Here is an 18,530-nt window from a genome sequence, read left to right on the forward strand (position 1 = left end):
TTACCAAGTCGAAACACAATGGTTTGTTTGCAGAAAGTTAAAAGTGTAATGTTAATTCCTTTGAAATCTGTAGCAGTAAATAGAGTTGGCATAGACTAAAAACTTTAATGTGTTGGTTTAACACGCGACTCTACACTAGAGTTGATGTGAATACAGTCACAATACTTCAAATATTTCAATTCTTTATTGATTGATTTAAAATACATATATAAGTAAGCAATGGATGTGGTTGTTAAATTTGATAGATGCTTATTGTGCTTCTTTGTTAAATATTTGTTTGTTTTTCTTCTAATAGAGATTGTGACACAGTGATGACTGCTGTACCCCTATTTTGACAATTTACCAATTTTACCTATAATGTCTGTTTTTTTCACGCATCGTTGTAAATATAGTAGATGCGTCTGTCATACAAGTGAGAGGTTTAGCGCTATAAAACCAGCTTAAATCCACCGTTTTTCTACATTTGAAATGCCTGAACTAATAGTTGGTGTCCATTCGTTAGATGTGTTTTATCATTTGATTTTGCTATTTGATTCTGAAGATTCCTCGGAGTTCAGTATTGTTGTGATTTTACTTTTTGGATACACATGTACTTGTATGCATAATGTATAGTTAAATGAATATTGCTTTGATTGCACTTTCCCCTTGAGCTACACAATGCAAAAGCTTAACGTCCTGACTTACAATAAAAAAAATAGAATCTGGGTATCAAAAATGTTACTTTTAGTTTACAATAAAAATGTAAGCCCTTTCGTTAATTTCATTACCTATAAGCGCCTATATTTTCTTAATTTTTCACAATTTAAGATCGGTTCATTGTTCAAAAGTATTTAAATGAAATCAGAGCATATATTAGGAATTTTAATTTCAAAACATGAATTTCGTCTTTTTCACAAGATTTAAAGCTCACCAGATAATTCTTCAATTTACAATTTTATACACAGGTAAGATGATTTTCCTGACACGCTAAAGAAAAGAGATATCACATTTATGGTTTGCATTAGTAAATGCAATAAAATTGCATTTGTGTGGTAAAAATGTATATTGGAAGCGCGCTCACCTTTAAAAAAAATACGCACAATGTGACATGCACATGCAGCTCTGATCTCTATTCAAGAAACAATATTAAAATAAGGTGGTGTTGTAGGATTGCAAGTACGGATATTAAAGGCCCCGAACGGTAAAATATGAAACAATTCAATTAAGAATGTTTGTATACTATTGTTCTTTATTTGATGGTTTCATTTTTTGCCCTGGCGTTGTCAGTTTATTTTCTACTTGAGTTTGGATGTCCCTTATATATATATTTCGCCTCTCTGATAGTAAACTTTGACACATATTAGCGAAAGTAGAGACTGTAAAAATACGGTTTGGTTCGGAGGATTTATAAAAGTCAAACATATCAACGGTATGTTTAAGCTCTGAGTTACCAAGTTTGTATTTCCTGTTTGCTTTTGCTTTATTCTGACATAATTTATTCATTGCTTTTAATTGAATCTGAAATTTTATTTTTTCGATATTCTTTTCTACTGCACCTGTATCCATTGATAATTAAACTTCTAAAAGATGGAAGTTATATTATCATGGAAATAGCAACCTAACTGAAAAGTTATCTCTGAAATGTTCATAATTTCTTAATGGTTATCGAAGACATCTTATATCTTGTTATCACTTGGCCTACTTCATCACTATATATTATATATTTATTGTATCCTGTTCCAGAATATCATCTACATTTCAGTAAAAACTAAATCGGTATTCGACATTACATATAAAAATAGCACTCATTTCAACTGTGATGTTTAAAACGTGTTCCACATCCCTAATTGATTCATGGGTGTTTAATTGCTTTCAAGCTAAGTAAAAAATGTATAATAACAACCAAACATTTTAAAATGGATAACCGTAATAACAATTTGAAATGAAAGGGGATCTGGATGGGGTTTAATGAAAAGAAAATAATGGGACACTATTAGAGAGGAATTAAACCAAAAATAATGAATAGAGAGTAATGGACCAACACAAAAAAAAAGAAAAAAGAATAGCGGACAAAATTTCAGAGAAAAATTACCTTAACTTAAAAAAATAAAGACCCCCACCCAGACCCTTAACGTGTAGAATTATCTATGTCAAATTAAATTTCTTTCGTCCTATTCAATTTTATCGAAAAGTAGGTTGCTTGTACAATATTGACACAAAAATGCAAAGAGCTTAACCAATGAATAATATGAAGTCGTTTTACCAAACACTAAGGGTCAAACTGGATTGACTAAATGTCGGATTATATTGCTGGTTTATTTATTAAAATATTAAGTTATGTATATTTGAACTAATTTTAACCTTTGAAGCATGCGGCGGGGTTGGGGCAAAACAATAGTGGATCTGTTAAATGATTGCCATACAGTATGAAACACCAGTATGCTTTAGAGTCCTGGATTATCTCCTGTATATAATCTATAAATCTATATAATGAGTATCATCTTCGCCAGCCAAGGGATAAGATCCCGTACCGTAATCCTAAGCTAGCAAAAATGATCTAGTGCTACTGACAGTTGATTTGATGAAAAATGGGGTAAATTCTTTATGACACGACATTTAGTATCAATATTCGCGTGAAAACCATGCAATGTGTAGATTGGAATGGTTATATGATAATTTCATTTTTTATATAATATATTTTGAAACAAAAAATCTCTTGCATATTATGTTAAAAATCGATTTAGTGGTCTTTAGTGGACAAAGCACAAAATCCACCATATAGCCTTTGAACATACAAGACTATTATTAAAATCAACAATTGTAAGCGGATTACCTTCATAACTTTTGAAATTATACAACCGTAACGGCAAACGTTTTATATATTAACTGAATGAAATCGATTTTCCTTTGTCTTGTCTGATTTAACAAAATAATGACATATTAAATCTGTCAGCGAAAAGTAGGTTACTTGATTTTTTACAAATTTAACACAAAACTTTTTTGCAATAATAACAAAGAGATTTTAATATAGATTTTATGTAGTCATTATATCGAACACTTGAGGGTCAATTCGGTTTGAACAATTGTTGTTTTTAAATTTTGAAAATAGTTAGTAGTTTACATTAAACTATTAAGCACGACTGAGTTTAGCATTATTCCTTTTACGGATATACAGAAATATAAAATAAAATAAGATTCAGAGTTCACGTCAAGACACTTCCTATATATACTCTCGAAAAAAAGAGACTATTTTGTTATTAACCATTGTTAACTAAAAGTGAAATAACAAAAATACGGAACTCCTAGGAAAATTCAGAACGGAAAGTCAAAATCAAAAGCTCAACATATCAAAACCAGATTCATCCTAGCGAACAATAAGGTGTATCAAGTTAGCAAACAATAAGCCAGCGAACAGTTAAAGAAATACGTGCTAAACTGATCACGCCTAAACACCGAAGACTTAAAACTCGAATGAGTTGAAGTAATTGCTTGGTCCCGGTAAAATTACCGTTTGATCAATTCATATTTACCTCTGATGAGTCGAACTCGGTTGATTGGAATACTCTGTTAAGTTGTATAAACGTTATAGTCTCGTCGATGTAACTGAATGTAAACTGAACCCGATGTCTCGAAGTTAGAAATTTAAGAAATGTCTAAAGATTCAGACTTTATGATACCAATTTAAATCGGATGTTTTTCTATGCAACCTTATCAATTTCAGAGATCAAACATAAACATGCTTGTTTGTATAACAGTTGAAATAACATGTTTAAAGGGGCCGGTAATTTACACCTTTCTTTATCGTCCAAGCGGAAATTTAGTGTGTTCAACATATTTAGCCTGACACAAAACCGAAACGAATTTAAATGACCCAAGCCGAGTTTACATTTAATTAAATCGTTAGAATAAAAATTCCGTAATTATAATAAATGAAAGGATTAAGAAAATTATGATAAAAGCAGATGACCTTTGATCATTAAACTTTTTTCTGAACTTGTTTCGTTCCTCGAGTGATTTCATAAATTATAGTGACTGACCTTCGTAAATACTTGTGTATCGATTTTATTTTGGAATGATTTGTATCTATATTCAAAACAATATAATTTTTTTTTGATACATGTAGCCGAGCATCTCTAATAGGATTTTCAAAATTAATCTTTGATTACCATTGATTACAAACGCATTGTATTTATAATAATGAGATAAATTTAAAAAGTAGACCATACTTTAGTGTAAATATGAAAATAATTCCTAATGCTGATGCATTGATATACAGTTTTGGGACCAGCTGTAGCTGGCCCCAAAAGCAGATGCACAATTTTAATCAATGTACAAATCTTTTAAGTGTCAAAAATCGTATTGAAAACTGTAGGAGCAGTTGATTAAAACAAAACAAATGTAAATAATGACTGAAATTTTTAAGAACTAAAATTTTCAAACATGTGTCAGAGGTCTTTAACAATGAAGATTGAAATATTTCAAAAGCAATTCTACAACAGCTGCTGCTCAACTTCAATATGTGTGTACTTTATATCAATAAAGTTTCAAGAATCCGAGTTTGAAACTATACCAGCGGTAGATTACACTAAATAACTACCAACATGACTCCTCCTGTCGGAAATCCTGCAGCTGTACAAACCGAAATCAATGTTTTATAGACCGATTTGAACTTCGTAATACTCAGCCAAAACAGTTACGATATCAGCCTACAATAAATAAGTTACAAATTCAATAGAAGAATCTATCTTTCAAAAGTGAAACTTCATTTCGTGGATAGATTGAAACAAGAAAACAAATGCAAAGAAAATAAATATATGCTCAAAACCACCTTCTTTATAAAATAATATTATACTTCTCGCATTTGAACTTGAATTGGACACATTTGTGTATTACTTTAATATATAAGAATATACATTTTATATAACATTTTTTTGGATCTAAATCTGTTATTTTATTTTCGGTCTATTTTGTAAAAATATGCTTTCTCTTTCTTCGTTGCAACTAGTAAGCTATCTCTTGTTTTGTCATAATGCAACGCTTGTGCGTCAAGAAGTCCGTCGCTAGAAGATATTAATGTTCTATGCTGCTTACCACAAGGCGATATAAGAATAACTGAATTATTTGATAACACGTACACAAAGTCATCCTCACCTACAGAGATTCCTTGGGGTTGTTTCAAAATACTTTCATCTTTAAAAGTCCATTTTAGGACACCCTGGAAGTCACAGCATGTTACATAATTGTATTGCAATGAAGTATAATAAATATTCTTTCCATTTGAGTCCATAAAAAGACATTGGTCTACAATTGGAAAAATTAGGTTGTTGATAGTTTCAGTGTAAAGGTTTAATATCTTTATTCCAAATTCTGAACAAAATATGACATGCTCGTTTCGTTCTACTAAACTATAACAAAAGGAATCGGCAGTGATAAACTTCCTTATCTTCCTGTCCTGAATGTCGACAATGTTTATACCACCTTTGTAGTTGACATTTGACGATACAAAAACCGTGTTATATGTTGTTCCATTTGCAACCGCGTATGCACCTGGTATTGATATCTCAAAATCTTTGGAACCGTCGGCCTTTATCAAAATTAGCATGTTCCTTTCACAGCATGTAAACGCCATTCTACCATCAGGAAGAGAACAGCAACCTCTGACATTCTTAAATGTCGTCTTTATTGTCTGCTGCAACCGAGCTGTTACCTTTTTAATGGTTTTTGTTTGTTTTTTTGGAATAATTATTTGCGCTTGCTTTTTCTTTCTTACTCGTAATGCAGCTTTGGTCGGCTTAAACACAACTGCAATTTCACCAAATTTTTGTACGTTTTTCACTATGGTTTCGACAGATTCATCTTTGTTAAAAGTGATGACTCTTGTATTCACTTTGTCTCCGACAAGGCATGATTGAATGAACTCGTCTTCGTTAGCTAAATCCTGCTCTATTCGTTTTATTGACATAAATGTCTGGAGGTTGGATGCATGGTGCTTGATATTTGCCACTGAATTCTGGTATTTTGTTAAATTATTCTCCTTTTCTTCTAATTTTTTAACCAGCTGTGAAACTTTTCTTCTTTCTGTTTCCTCTACTTCTTGTAGTTCATCTACCAGCTTCTTCTGTATTTTATTGAGATGGCTATCGATCTTTAATCGAATTTTCTGAATTTGTTTTTCAATTTGTTTTCTGTTTTTTGAAAGTGAAGTAATATTTCCCTTGTACAACTTTTGTATTTCTTTAATATTATCCACAACTTCATTAAGTGTTTCCTCAATTTCTTGGAAAGAGGAAGAGGTCTTAGCAGTCTTGATTATGTCGTCGATATTGACAACTTCATGGCATCCTTTATGTACCTCATTGACACACTTATCACAACATAACATTTCATGATCTTTGCAGTATAAAATTAATTTTTCCTCATGCTTAGTACAAGCCTGGAGAGTCTGCAGGACATTTGGAGGCAGCATCTGGTATTCAGCCATTGGTATCGTTTTGTGTTGTCTGGTTGCCTTTGCTAAGCTGTGGTGTTCTACACAACCCGAACAAAACCCTTCATCACACTCAGGGCACCAGACTTTGGAAGGGTTGGTCACGTGACGAAGATCACATATACCACAAATATTTGTTGCAGTGGCCATTATTTCACTAGTTTTTACTGTAAAAAAAGATTCGATATGCATATTTCTTAATAATGTATATCAGGAAGAAAAGATGGAAGTCCAAATACCCTTCTTTAATATTAAACCAGAAAATCATACAATGCAATTCTACAAAACATCAAGGGTTAACAAGCTGTTATATCGTGTCTGCTTTTCTTATTACGACTGAGTTCAATATGTTCCTTTAGGTTAAGAATTAAATATAAGTTTCACAATACCTTAACATTGGTAAATAATCTATATAGTCTCCGGTTGAGAGTTGTCTAGTTGCCAATTATAACAAATCTTCTTAAAGTAAGATATAACGAAGCATTTCAAAGCTTTTTAGAAAGCTAATACTTGTACAGCAGTTTCTAAAAAACACTTAAATATTGTAGAAGTTTTTGTAAAGTTTTTTTTCAGGGTAATTTTTTTCGACAAACAATTAAAATAATGGGTAAAATATCATGATACATATTGGCAAACTTATGGTTGACCATCAGCCCCGATATCAAACGACAGTAGTTTAAAATATATGACAATTAATGACAATGAACGACATTGACAAGTTCAACTAAATGAATTATCGGTTTGCAAATTAATATATCATGATAAAAAAACAGGTCACAATTGTATGTATGTATAAGCACATCAGAATTGAACCCTGTTAATTACCTGAAGCAAGACCAATTCCAACATAAGCTGTGACACATAAAAGCTACATAGACAAGGAAGGTAAAAGGTAAAAATAGTACTTGATCACGTGATTGTCTGCAAACTTGGTTACAATACAAACAGGTAAACAAGCAGTTACATGATCTTTAAGTGTTGGTTCATTTTAAATCTATTTTTGAGAAGTACCTGAAATTGCTCAAATTAACGAACGTGTACCAGAATATATACATAAAAAAAAAAAAAAATTAGAAATATTACAAAAAGTATTAAAATACAATAGCTGGAAATTGATGATAAATACATTTAACCAGTAAGAAACTTAGATATATTTTAACAATGGTTTACAGTCATTTAATCAGTCTTGCAAACCCACAGAAAGACCAAAATGACTTGGAATTTTGGTCCTCAATGCTCTTCAACTTCGTACTTTATTTGGCCTTTTTAACTTTTTTGATTCGAGCGTTACTGGTTAGTCTTTTGTAGACGAAACGCGCGTCTGGCGTATATACTAAATTTAGTCCTGGTATCTATGATGAGTTTATTTTCAATTGTTAGGTTTATGTATTTTATGAGTTTGCATGTATTAGTTATCACAAATAAAGTTGGTTGAGCGTTTATCCTTCCGGAGCACCTGAGACCACCCCAAGTTTTTTTTTGGTTCATTTTGCTAAGTCTTAAGTTTTCGACGTTGTGTTTTGTAAACTGGTACTTGTCTGTTAGTCACTTTCTTTTTTAACTTAGTTTTCAGTTTATTTATTTTCGACTTATGAGTTTGAATATCCCTTTGGTATCTTTCGCCTCTCTTTAAGAATCCTATGATTAATATACCTAAATGGAGTTATTTTCTTTCAGAACGATAAACGATACCAAGTTTAAAAGAAATATGATTCAATGCATAGAATAATGACCTGTATAAGGTCATTATTTTTCTGGTTAAAATGAAAATTATAATTAACTTAAGCATTTAATTCATTTGAGAGTGTTATTGCTAATAGAGGATCTACATTTTTAATATTCGATCTTTGATAGCTTTAAGGCAGAAACAATACTTTTTCTCCGTTTATTAGCCTGATTTACAAAAATTCGTCATTCACCCTGATTTTAACTATCGAAACAGATATTGCAAAGTTTTGTTTATTTATCGCTCCAATAAAGGGACATTACATGTATGTGAGATAAATTTAATATTGCCAAACTTTTCATAACACTTTTAAAACAAGCCAGATAAAACACATTCGTGAGTGGGATTTTGAAAATCTTACTGATTGACACTGTATTGGAAATAATACTTTGACTTACTTGTATAAATAATCGTTTTCGTGTTACATGCACATGTATCAGGACTTAGATCTATCTTCGTGTCATTTCTTAATTTTTTACATATTTATCTACTTTCACCCTCTCAAATATTAAAATGACCAACTATTAATTCTTTTAATCCTTTAACTTTACTTTCCGCTATATAGATGGTGTTCTCTCACTAAAAAAATCAAAATTTGGTGACAATGTTGAACGCATCTATCCCATCGAACAAGAAATAAAGGATACTACAGATACAGTTAAGTCTGCCTCATATCTTGACTTACATATAGAAATTGACAATGAGGGTCGGTTGAAAACAAACATTTACGACAAAAGAGATGATTTCAGCTTCCCAATTGTGAACTTTCCATTTCTATGAAGGAACATACTAACAGCGCCGGCATACGGAGTATATATATTCCCTAGATGAAACGATATTTCCGGGCTTGTATTTCCTATCATGATTTCCTTGATAGAGGGTTGCTGCTCACAAGGAAGCTAATAAAGCAAGAGTTCCAAATGATGAAGTGGAAATCATCCTCTCGTAAATTTTACGGACGCCATCACGAGTTGGTTGACCGTTATGGAATATCCCTTTCACAGATACTATCGGATATGTTCCTTATGTCATTACTACAATTCCGTTCCCGCTACACGAATGTGACCTACCGAATTAGACTATTTACCGGGTTTGTAATAACACGAGCAACCCTTTCTGAACACCTGAGATCGACCCCAGTTTTTGATGTGGTTCGTGTTGCTTAGTCTTTAGTTTTCTATGTTGTGTCTTTTGTACTATTATTTGTCTGTTTGTCGTTTTCTTTTTTAGACATGGCCATGTTAGTTTATTTTCGATCTATGAGTTTGACTGTCCTTCTGGTATCTTTTACCCCATGTTTATAAGAGGGGTGTGAAATTTTATCCAGATTCTCTGTTTAAAAAAAATATTCTGAATAGTTCAATTCGTTAGAAATTATTGAAAACTATGATTTTTCTTGATAAAAATGTCATGAAGACATAAAAAAATACCCATAACACTTTCTTTTTATCAACTAATTTGGTACAATAAATCGGGATGTTGTACGACACGAAAACCCTTTAAATAAGCAATATCTTTATGTTTATGGGTAATTTCATTGTTCAAACATCTTAATTGAATAATACTGTGAATTTCGACAGATTAAAAGATTATCAGCCTAACACACCATTGTAACAAGTAGTACAGTACAACACCATATCTATGTCATAACATTGGAATTATCAAAGACCATTACTTTTAGTAATATTACACAATGGTGGTATTTCGGGTATTTTCTTTTCTTGGAACTTGTAAAAACACATATTATTGTTCCTCATTAATTGTTTAAGAGTAAAGCTGGTCGTTGTTTTACTCTTTTTAATTGTTTAAAACTTTGTCATCGTTTATATTTTATAATTCAGTACTGTATGGCATCGTAGTTAGTTACGGGCGGAATATTATAGAACAGCGATATTTGACTGTAAATGTAATTATACATCTGGTTGCAGGATAAGAAACATATTTCTAGTGAGTAAAACGTCATCTTGTGGAAAAAATCTACCCGACTCTTTTACCCAATTCAAATTACAAGTACACATGTAAGTTAAATTGGAAATGTATAAAAACAATCAAACAATTGTAAAATGGATTACCTTATTAACAAATTGATCGAAATGAAAGGGGATCGGGATGGGGTGTGAAGAATAGAAAATAATGGGACACTATTATAGAAAAATTAACTAAAGAATAAAGAATAGTGAAAAATGAACCACCACAAATAAAGAAAAGAAAATAAGGGACAACAAAATAAAAAGAGAAAAATGACCTAATGTTTTAAAGAATACAGGAATGAAGATCCCCACACGGCCACTGATTGAATTAAAAATCGTAAAGGTGTGCAATCTCTAATGATTATTATATCTAATTAAAAAATAGGTTACATGTAACTGATTTTACAGAATTGACACAAAGCTTTAGTAATAATAACACAGAGCTTAAGGGTTCAATTGTTTAAGATAATAGTCGGTTTAAATATTTAAACATATTGATGCATTTAAAACCCTTTAAACTATTAATTTAGAGTAATTTTTGAATTGTTAAAAAAAAAACAATAACAAAAAATGAAAAAGAGATTCAGGGTATACGTCATTGCGACCACACACATAAAAATACAGGAGACATCTACTGCATATGTCTAGTAACTTCTAAAATATACAACAGGAGAAAAAAATTGCACCACTACGACACGTATTACAAGTTAAGAAAAAGGACCCGAAAATATGTAAATAAAGTTTAAACATTTGTTTTTGCCAAGACAGTAATAGTAAATACATTATAAAGGTTAAAGAAAAAAATACTAATTGGAAAAATGAAAACAACACGTTATAAAATTCATGCTTCCAAGGCACTTCTCTGTATTCACATGAACCTTCATTGGGACGCTTGCGCCGACTATTTGAGAGCTGAGGATGTATAAGAACCGGAACAGAGATTCATGATCAAAACAGGACCTACATAATAGCCAAATTCATCTAAGGTCAACTTTGCATGAGAAAGTTGAGACCTTAGTTTCTTTATAATTTCTTAATTGACAAACGGGCAATTTAAGATAGATTCGTTATAAATCATTCAAGATCAAGTCACTGAGTACTAAGCTGATGATAACCTCGGGGACTGCTAGTCAACCAGAAGAGGTATAGCCCCAGTGCTACAAAAATAACAACCAACACATTATAAATGTAATACGTCTGAAGCTTTTTTTTCTGGATCTACCTTCAACAGGAACACTTTTAACATATTTGTTTGTTTTTTAAAGTGTTTAAGATTATAACACAATGTTGACTGCTATACTACTTTTTGACATATTTAACTATTATGTCAGTTAGTGATGTTTGCAAATGGTTGTCGATATAATGAAAGGTTTATCAAGTTATAAAATCCTTCATTTTCTTCAGTATCAAGTTAGGAATATGTTAGTTGTTTCCATTCGTTTCATGTGTTTGAGCTTTTGATTTTGTCATTTGGTAAAAGACTTTCTGCTTTGAATTTTCCATTAAGTTTGGTATGTTTTGATATTTTACCCTTTTCTCAAACGTGTCCAGTCGTCCTCGTGCGTGATAATGAATGGCTGAGTTCCGCAATAGCCGTTCCGGGGTTTTTTCCGTTTACGTTCCGACCATTAGTATTTACAGATTTTCACTTCCGGGACGTTCAACCACTTTAAGCAGGAAAAATTCACAACAAGCCATTCATCATAGTATAACAGAAAGGAGAGCGACCATGTATTAATTCTATTCAACTAGTTACTTTAATTTATGGTAAGGTTAGGATTTATGAGTATGCTTCTTGTCATAAATGTGATAGTAAAGCGTAAAAAGCACGAAATTGGAATCAATACATGTGAAAACAAGACTTCACAAGATGTTGTTTTTCTTCAACCAACACGATTTTAAGATAAATTCTTACACATATATCCGTGTTTGTTTGTTTGAAATCCACATTTTTAACATCTGTGCCTCATAATCAAAAGATTTTATTCCAAAAACATAAGAAAGCTTTAAAATGCTCATAAAATAAGAAATACTTTAAATTTATTGGATTTATTATCCAAAAATGGACCAAAATTGGGTACATATATCATTACTATCAGATTACCGTCTTTTTAGTGTTAAAAAAAATTGTATATCTTCATAATACCTGTCATAATGCAAATCCCATTTATAATAAGACCATACATGTACAATGTAGTACAAATGAGAACTTTTAAGTACAAATCCTACTTTTTGAAGGCTGTTCAAAGAACACTGTTATCGTTCTTTAATTTTCCTGGTCCACTAACAGTCCCGTTCCTGGACCGTGTTTTAGTTGCATTTTTTTATTTCTTCATTTTGTATGCCTCAAATATATAGCAAGTACATGTAGGCTGTAGCTACATGTACATGTACAAAAGTATATAACACGGTTAAATATTGTACGTACTAGGGGTGAAATTCAATGCTAATCAAATTTGGGTCATAAATTTTAAAGTAAAGTTATGATTGTTGCAGTGTTTTAGTCTAGACAAAAAAGTTTAATAACTACAAAATGTAGCATGACTAGTAAGTCTGAACCATTCATAAGAATTCAAGACCCCAGGCCCCTTAACCTAAAATTTTTCATACAATTAGTTAGAGCTGATGAATTTTTCTTTTATTTGGATATACATGTACATTTTTTAATTGCATTTATTGTATAAAAGAAACACACTACGAACATGACGAAATAACTATGTTCTTGTTTACTTTGTTCCTGATGATCATATTCAGCATGTTCAGTTATGTTGTCTTTAGGCAAAATCAAGTCCCTTCCCCGAATGCATGCACCATAACAGAAAATATTTTTAAATCCATGGCTTATATTTTTATCAATGACAATTTGTTGATTTTAAACATGTATAATACCCATTATGGAGGATAGAAACCATTTATGAGGATCCAGATCCTCCTAAACCTTTAATTTTAATTATAATATTATGGATTAACTCATGTGCATGTGACATGATTAATCCCCTGATAAACATGTTAATATTCAACATGTACAAAGTCTTTAAAATTAGTGAAAATTTCGTGAATTCTAATTTTTTCGCATGCATATTCGTGTCATAACAGGATATAAATGTTTGGCAAAGCCTTGTTTTCTACCTGTTTGTAAGCCTTGTACAAATAAAATTTACATTTCGAGTCAGTTAATGGTTATTTTATTGATATCTACATGTACATATATAAAAATAAAGAGATGTGTAATCAACATGATCAATGCCAATGCGGCAACAATCCACAAAAGTTCAAATGAAGTGGATTTAAGCAATTATAGGCAACCGTACAGCCTTCAACATATATTGACAAAACCCATACTCTCTAGTCACTTATAAAAAGACATAACAGTGAAGTTCTAAAACAATTCAATTGAGAAAATTAACAACAAAACAAATTACCAAATGAAATGTGACGAAATCTATCAACCAATGACAACTACTGAACTCACACTCCTGACAAGAAAAAGCTGCAATTGAATAAGGGCTCACCTCATCATGCTCATAGGGTTGATTTATGTATATATTAACCAACACCAAAGGGTGTGTCATTAATTATGTACAACTACCTAGGTCAAAGGTCAAGGTCAATAATTGAATAAGGGTTGATTTAAACTTACAAAAATGTAAATACAGGCCTGTAAAATTAATATGAACAGGCCAATGAAATCTTTATAAAATTTTCATAAAGTTGACCATAGATTCAGAAGTTTATTGTCAAGGCTGTCCCATTCCCAAGAAAAAAGACAACGTTTAGTAAGGAGTTGTGAATTTTGATTATATCATATTTGACTATCTTCAGTCTTGACCACAAGTCCTACGGCCCAGGCTTGTAAAAATGCTTTCAGGCTTGTAAAATTCTTCTGGACAACTAAAATTTTGTAAAAATTGAGCTTCAGGCTTGTGGTCTCAAAAGTTAATCGTTAAGGCTGTTATGATAATTAGGGCCCCACTGAATGGCGGACGCCCTATAGTGATCAGTCTGTCTGTCTGTCCGTCCATAACAAATTTTGTCTGCTCTATATCTAGAGAACCCTTATGATTTCAAAGTTTATACTTGACATGTATATATTAACCAACACCAGAGGGTATGTCATAATTATGTACAACTACCTAGGTCAAAGGTCAAGGTCAATAAATTTGGTTTTAGTTGACAACCCCCTGTCCTATGGTAAAGATCTTGTCAGCTCTATATCAAGAGAACCTTTATGATTTCAAAGTTCATACTTGACATGCATGTATATAAACCAACACCAGAGGGTGTGTCATAATTTTTGCAAAGTTTCCTTGGTCAAAGGTCAAGGTCATAAACTTCGGATTCAGTGGACAACCCCATGTCCAATGATAAAGATACAAATTTTTTACCACACATTATTATCAGTGGGGCCCACAGAGATGGCTCTCATCTCAATGATATCTAGTTATTTTGATTATACTGTGTAAAATCTTGATATTCTAAATTATTTGAAATGACACAAAATTGCAGAAAAATATTATCCTTTGAAAAATTTGAAAATTTCTAGTGAGCAGTATAAATAGTTAAATTCTTTCTTTTTTCAGAGTTATGTCATCAGATTCAGAGTCAGAATGTCAAGAAGAACAGCTGTCATTGGCAGAACTGTTAAAATGGAAAGTTCCAGAACTAAAGGATTGGTTGGAAAAGAGAAATTTAAAAAAAATCAGGTCTAAAGGATACATTAGTCAAACGTGTATATAGGGCTATATCAAATGGGGACTCAGACTTTTCAGAAGAAGAATCTTGTCCAGTTATTTCAATTGATTTAATTTCAAATCCATGGAAACCACTAGACTTTACTGATATACCAGAAATATCCATTAAAGATGTTGACAGTTATTTCATGTACCACAAAAATCCCACAACTGGGGAGAGTACCAATTTTGAAAGGCAAATGAAAAAGGCAAAACGATTGTGTAACGAAGGATTCATAAGAGACATTGAATATAATCCTATTAATCAAGGATCAGAACACAATTATTTTAGGAGTAAATGTATGCCTTCTATGAGACAAATTGTACAAGTTGGAGACACTGGAAATACTGCAAAGTACTATTCACTGCATATAAGTATCATCAAAGTCACTGGCCTAATTGTAAGTGCTTTTTGTAACTGTAAAGCAGGGGGAGCAGGGCTATGTGCACACGTAGGTTCACTTCTGTACACACTTGTTAAGACAAAAGATGCATGTACATCTAATGCATGTGGATGGGATAGACCTAGGTCACTACAAAGGAAACCAAGCCCAAATAGAGTGTGTGACATTAAATTTGTTAAAACTGAAAAAGAACAAAAAGCTGAAAAAATAAAACCATACCCTGGAGTATATCAAGCTGGACCTTGTAGAGAAGAAGGCAATTTATTCTTGCATGATATATTAGATGGACTAAAGGATGTATACCCCGAGTGTGTACTTTATCAGACTCTGCGGCCGGAACATGCAAACATTGATACATTTTTAGAACTATTTCAAACCAATTTTAGTTATATGGATAATATTATTATCAAATCAGCAGAATGTTTAAACGTATTTGAAGCGTTTGTTAACAGCTTGACGGTCACTTCCAAGATTAGTGAGAATTTAGAGAAAGCTACAAGGGGTCAGCATTTTAATGTAAATTGGAAGAAGGCCAGAAGTGTATTAATTACAGCTTCAGTAATGGGGGAAGTTGTCAAGCGTAAAAAACTTGAACCTGATAATTTGGTGAAAAAATTGTGTGGGTACATTACAATACCAGATGCAGTGAAAAGTCTTCAATATGGGCGCAAAAATGAAGCTGTTGCAATTGGGGATTATACAAGGTCACACTTGAAAACTTGTGATGATGTCCGTATCGAATCATGTGGACTGTTAGTAAATCCCACCTATCCCTATCTTGGTGCAAGTATTGATGGTCTAGTGGTATGCTCTAAGTGTGGAACTGGCATTGTTGAAGTGAAGTGTCCTTATGGCTCTGATGCTAATGACAAACCTTGGAGAAATATGCTTCCCATTGAATGTGGCAAGGACAAAAAATTCTTTTGTTCAGAGAGAGACTCTAACCTTGTACTTGATGAAAATCACAATTATATGTATCAAGTACAAGGTCAGCTAGCACTGTATGAACTAGATTGGGCAGATTTTGTTGTGTGGACAAAGAAAGGGATAAATGTTCAAATTTTAACCTATAATGGTTTACTTATAAATTGTTATTTGTATGGAGAGTTGTCTCATTGGCACTCACACCACATCTTCCTATATCTAAAGAATAAATTTTTCGCAAACTCTTTGGGATGAAATGTTACCTAAGTTAAAGAACTTCTATGTAAGTGGAATTGTTCCAGAACTTTTTACAAGAAAGTAAGGAGAGGAAAGTCTCTTTATTAGAATTTTAAACCCAAGTCAGATTTTTACTTTAAATGTTTGATTGAACCTTCACGACTTATTCATGTTATTTATGACATTTTATTTTCTTCATCATATAAAAAAAGAAGATGTGGTATGAGTGCCAGTTAGACAACTCTCCACAAGAGACCAAAAAGACACAAAATGAACAACTATATGTCACTGTATGGCCTTCAACAATGAGCAAAGCCCATACTGCATAGTCAGCTTTAAAAGGCACCGAAATGACAAACAACAACCACTGAATTATAGGCTCCTGACTTGGGACAGGCACATACGTACATAATGTGACGTGGTTGAACATGCTAGCGGGATCCCAACCCTCCCCTAACCTGGGACAGTGATATAACAGTACACCATAAGAACAAACTATAAAAATCTTTTTTTTATATCTTCACCAGACTTCAAATGACTTAGAAGTTTATAGCTATAGGCTAGGTCATTGTACAGCCTTCAATAATTAAGCAAAACCAGTAAAAAAACCGAGGCAAAACTTTTAACATGAATAAATAGCAAATATACATCATTTTACATGATATACATGGATATAACAAAGTTTCATCTCAAATATAAACGAAAACAACAATTTAATAGTAAAGCTCATTTTCTGTACAAAAAAACCCACCAAATTGTGAAACTTTCATATTGTCAATCATTTTTGAGAAACAGAATAAAATTAAAAACTAAATAATTTTCTCTTATTAAAACAGTGAAAATCTTTAAGCATGATAATTTGGATTGTTGATAATTCTATACATCATCACATGCATGCATTAAATTGGCATTTGGATAATTATAAAATAAAATATTGAATTTTTGCTTCTGGACAGTATAAATTAATCTCTTATCATATTTAATAAATGTAAAAAAGGGATTTTTGACATGTTCTGATAATGTTAAACAACTAAAATTAAAAAAAAAAAAAATTCTCATGAGCTATACAGAAAATTACAGTGTACCAACCAAAAAAAATGGGCTTTACTATATCCCTTTCAATATTTTTCAATAAATGTATTTGTAGTTTTGAAAAAGTCTTTGGAGGACATTTGACACTTTGTTGATACTCTAGGTGGCACATTTAAACCAATATCAGCTGGTAACAAATCCTCTATTGTGAAACCTTTGTCGGCCATGACAACATATCCAGGTGACAACTTCGGTAAAAATCCATCATGTTGAGAAATATGTCTATCTGACACATTTCCACCCCATAGTCTAGACACAAATGTCACCATTCCATTTGGTGCAACACCAATCAAAACTTTAAAAGTGTTTGAATGTTTATATTCAGACCAAGTTAACCACTGAGCTTTCAAAGAAGTTGGTTTGTCAATATAAAATTCTGTGCAGTCAACAACAATTCTCGTATCAGGATGTCCTGTAAAAAGTTTTGGCAAATTGCACATAATTTGTTCACGTGTTGGCCAAGCTATTAGTGTCAAGCAATGATCATATAAAAAATTTATCCAGGTGTTCATTATTCTGGATACTGTAGATTCAGACACAAGAAAAATGTCAGCAAGATGTTCATGTCTGAGTGCTAATCTTAATCTCATGCAAGTCATTAAAAATTCGTCTATTGGCCTTAAAAATCTTTTTTTTCCTGGTTTACAAACACCTGGTTCATGGTAAGTTTTTTGTCCCATTGATCGTGCCTCTCCTTCCCAGTAATTTAAATTATCAGCACCATGCTTGACAAGTGTGTTAAAAAACATCCAAAAGACTTGAAAGCCGACAAACCCAGTATAAAATCGAACTTTTGCATCATCATTTTGAATGTTTTCAATGGATATTCTTGGTAGGTCTGCCTGTACCTCTACATGCTCTACTGAAACAGAAGAAAAGGAACTCTCTGTTTGAACCTCTACTGTTTCAGTAGACATGTTTTCTGTGTTAGTCTCAGCATGGTTTAAAACTACATCATCAGTTTGGGTTGACACTGATCTG

General features: G+C 32.1%; 2 protein-coding genes across 3 annotated transcripts; one reads left to right on the forward strand and one right to left on the reverse strand.

The window, feature by feature from the left end:
• Window positions 1-4,429: 4,429 nt before the first annotated feature.
• On the reverse strand, window positions 4,430-7,343 carry LOC139483604 (nuclear factor 7, brain-like). Of its 2 annotated transcripts, XM_071267599.1 has the most exons (3): window positions 7,292-7,343; window positions 5,131-6,633; window positions 4,430-4,685 (listed from the first exon to the last, which is right to left on the reverse strand). In XM_071267599.1, exons 2-3 carry the CDS (start codon window positions 6,614-6,616, stop codon window positions 4,681-4,683), a joined length of 1,491 nt encoding a protein of 496 aa, XP_071123700.1. In that variant the 5' UTR covers window positions 6,617-6,633; window positions 7,292-7,343; the 3' UTR covers window positions 4,430-4,680. The 2 variants fall into 2 exon arrangements, with proteins under 2 accessions (XP_071123700.1, XP_071123698.1); XM_071267597.1 differs by lacking the exon at window positions 4,430-4,685 and having other exon boundaries at window positions 4,925-6,633.
• Window positions 7,344-11,740: 4,397 nt separating this feature from the next.
• On the forward strand, window positions 11,741-16,475 carry LOC139482517 (uncharacterized). Its single transcript, XM_071266429.1, has 2 exons — window positions 11,741-11,929; window positions 14,743-16,475. The coding sequence occupies exon 2, from the start codon at window positions 15,042-15,044 to the stop codon at window positions 16,473-16,475; it is 1,434 nt and encodes a 477-aa protein (XP_071122530.1). The 5' UTR covers window positions 11,741-11,929; window positions 14,743-15,041.
• Window positions 16,476-18,530: the final 2,055 nt, after the last annotated feature.

This window comes from Mytilus edulis, chromosome 7 (genome assembly GCF_963676685.1).
Source record: "Mytilus edulis chromosome 7, xbMytEdul2.2, whole genome shotgun sequence".
In the NCBI taxonomy this organism is placed as follows: domain Eukaryota; kingdom Metazoa; phylum Mollusca; class Bivalvia; order Mytilida; family Mytilidae; genus Mytilus; species Mytilus edulis.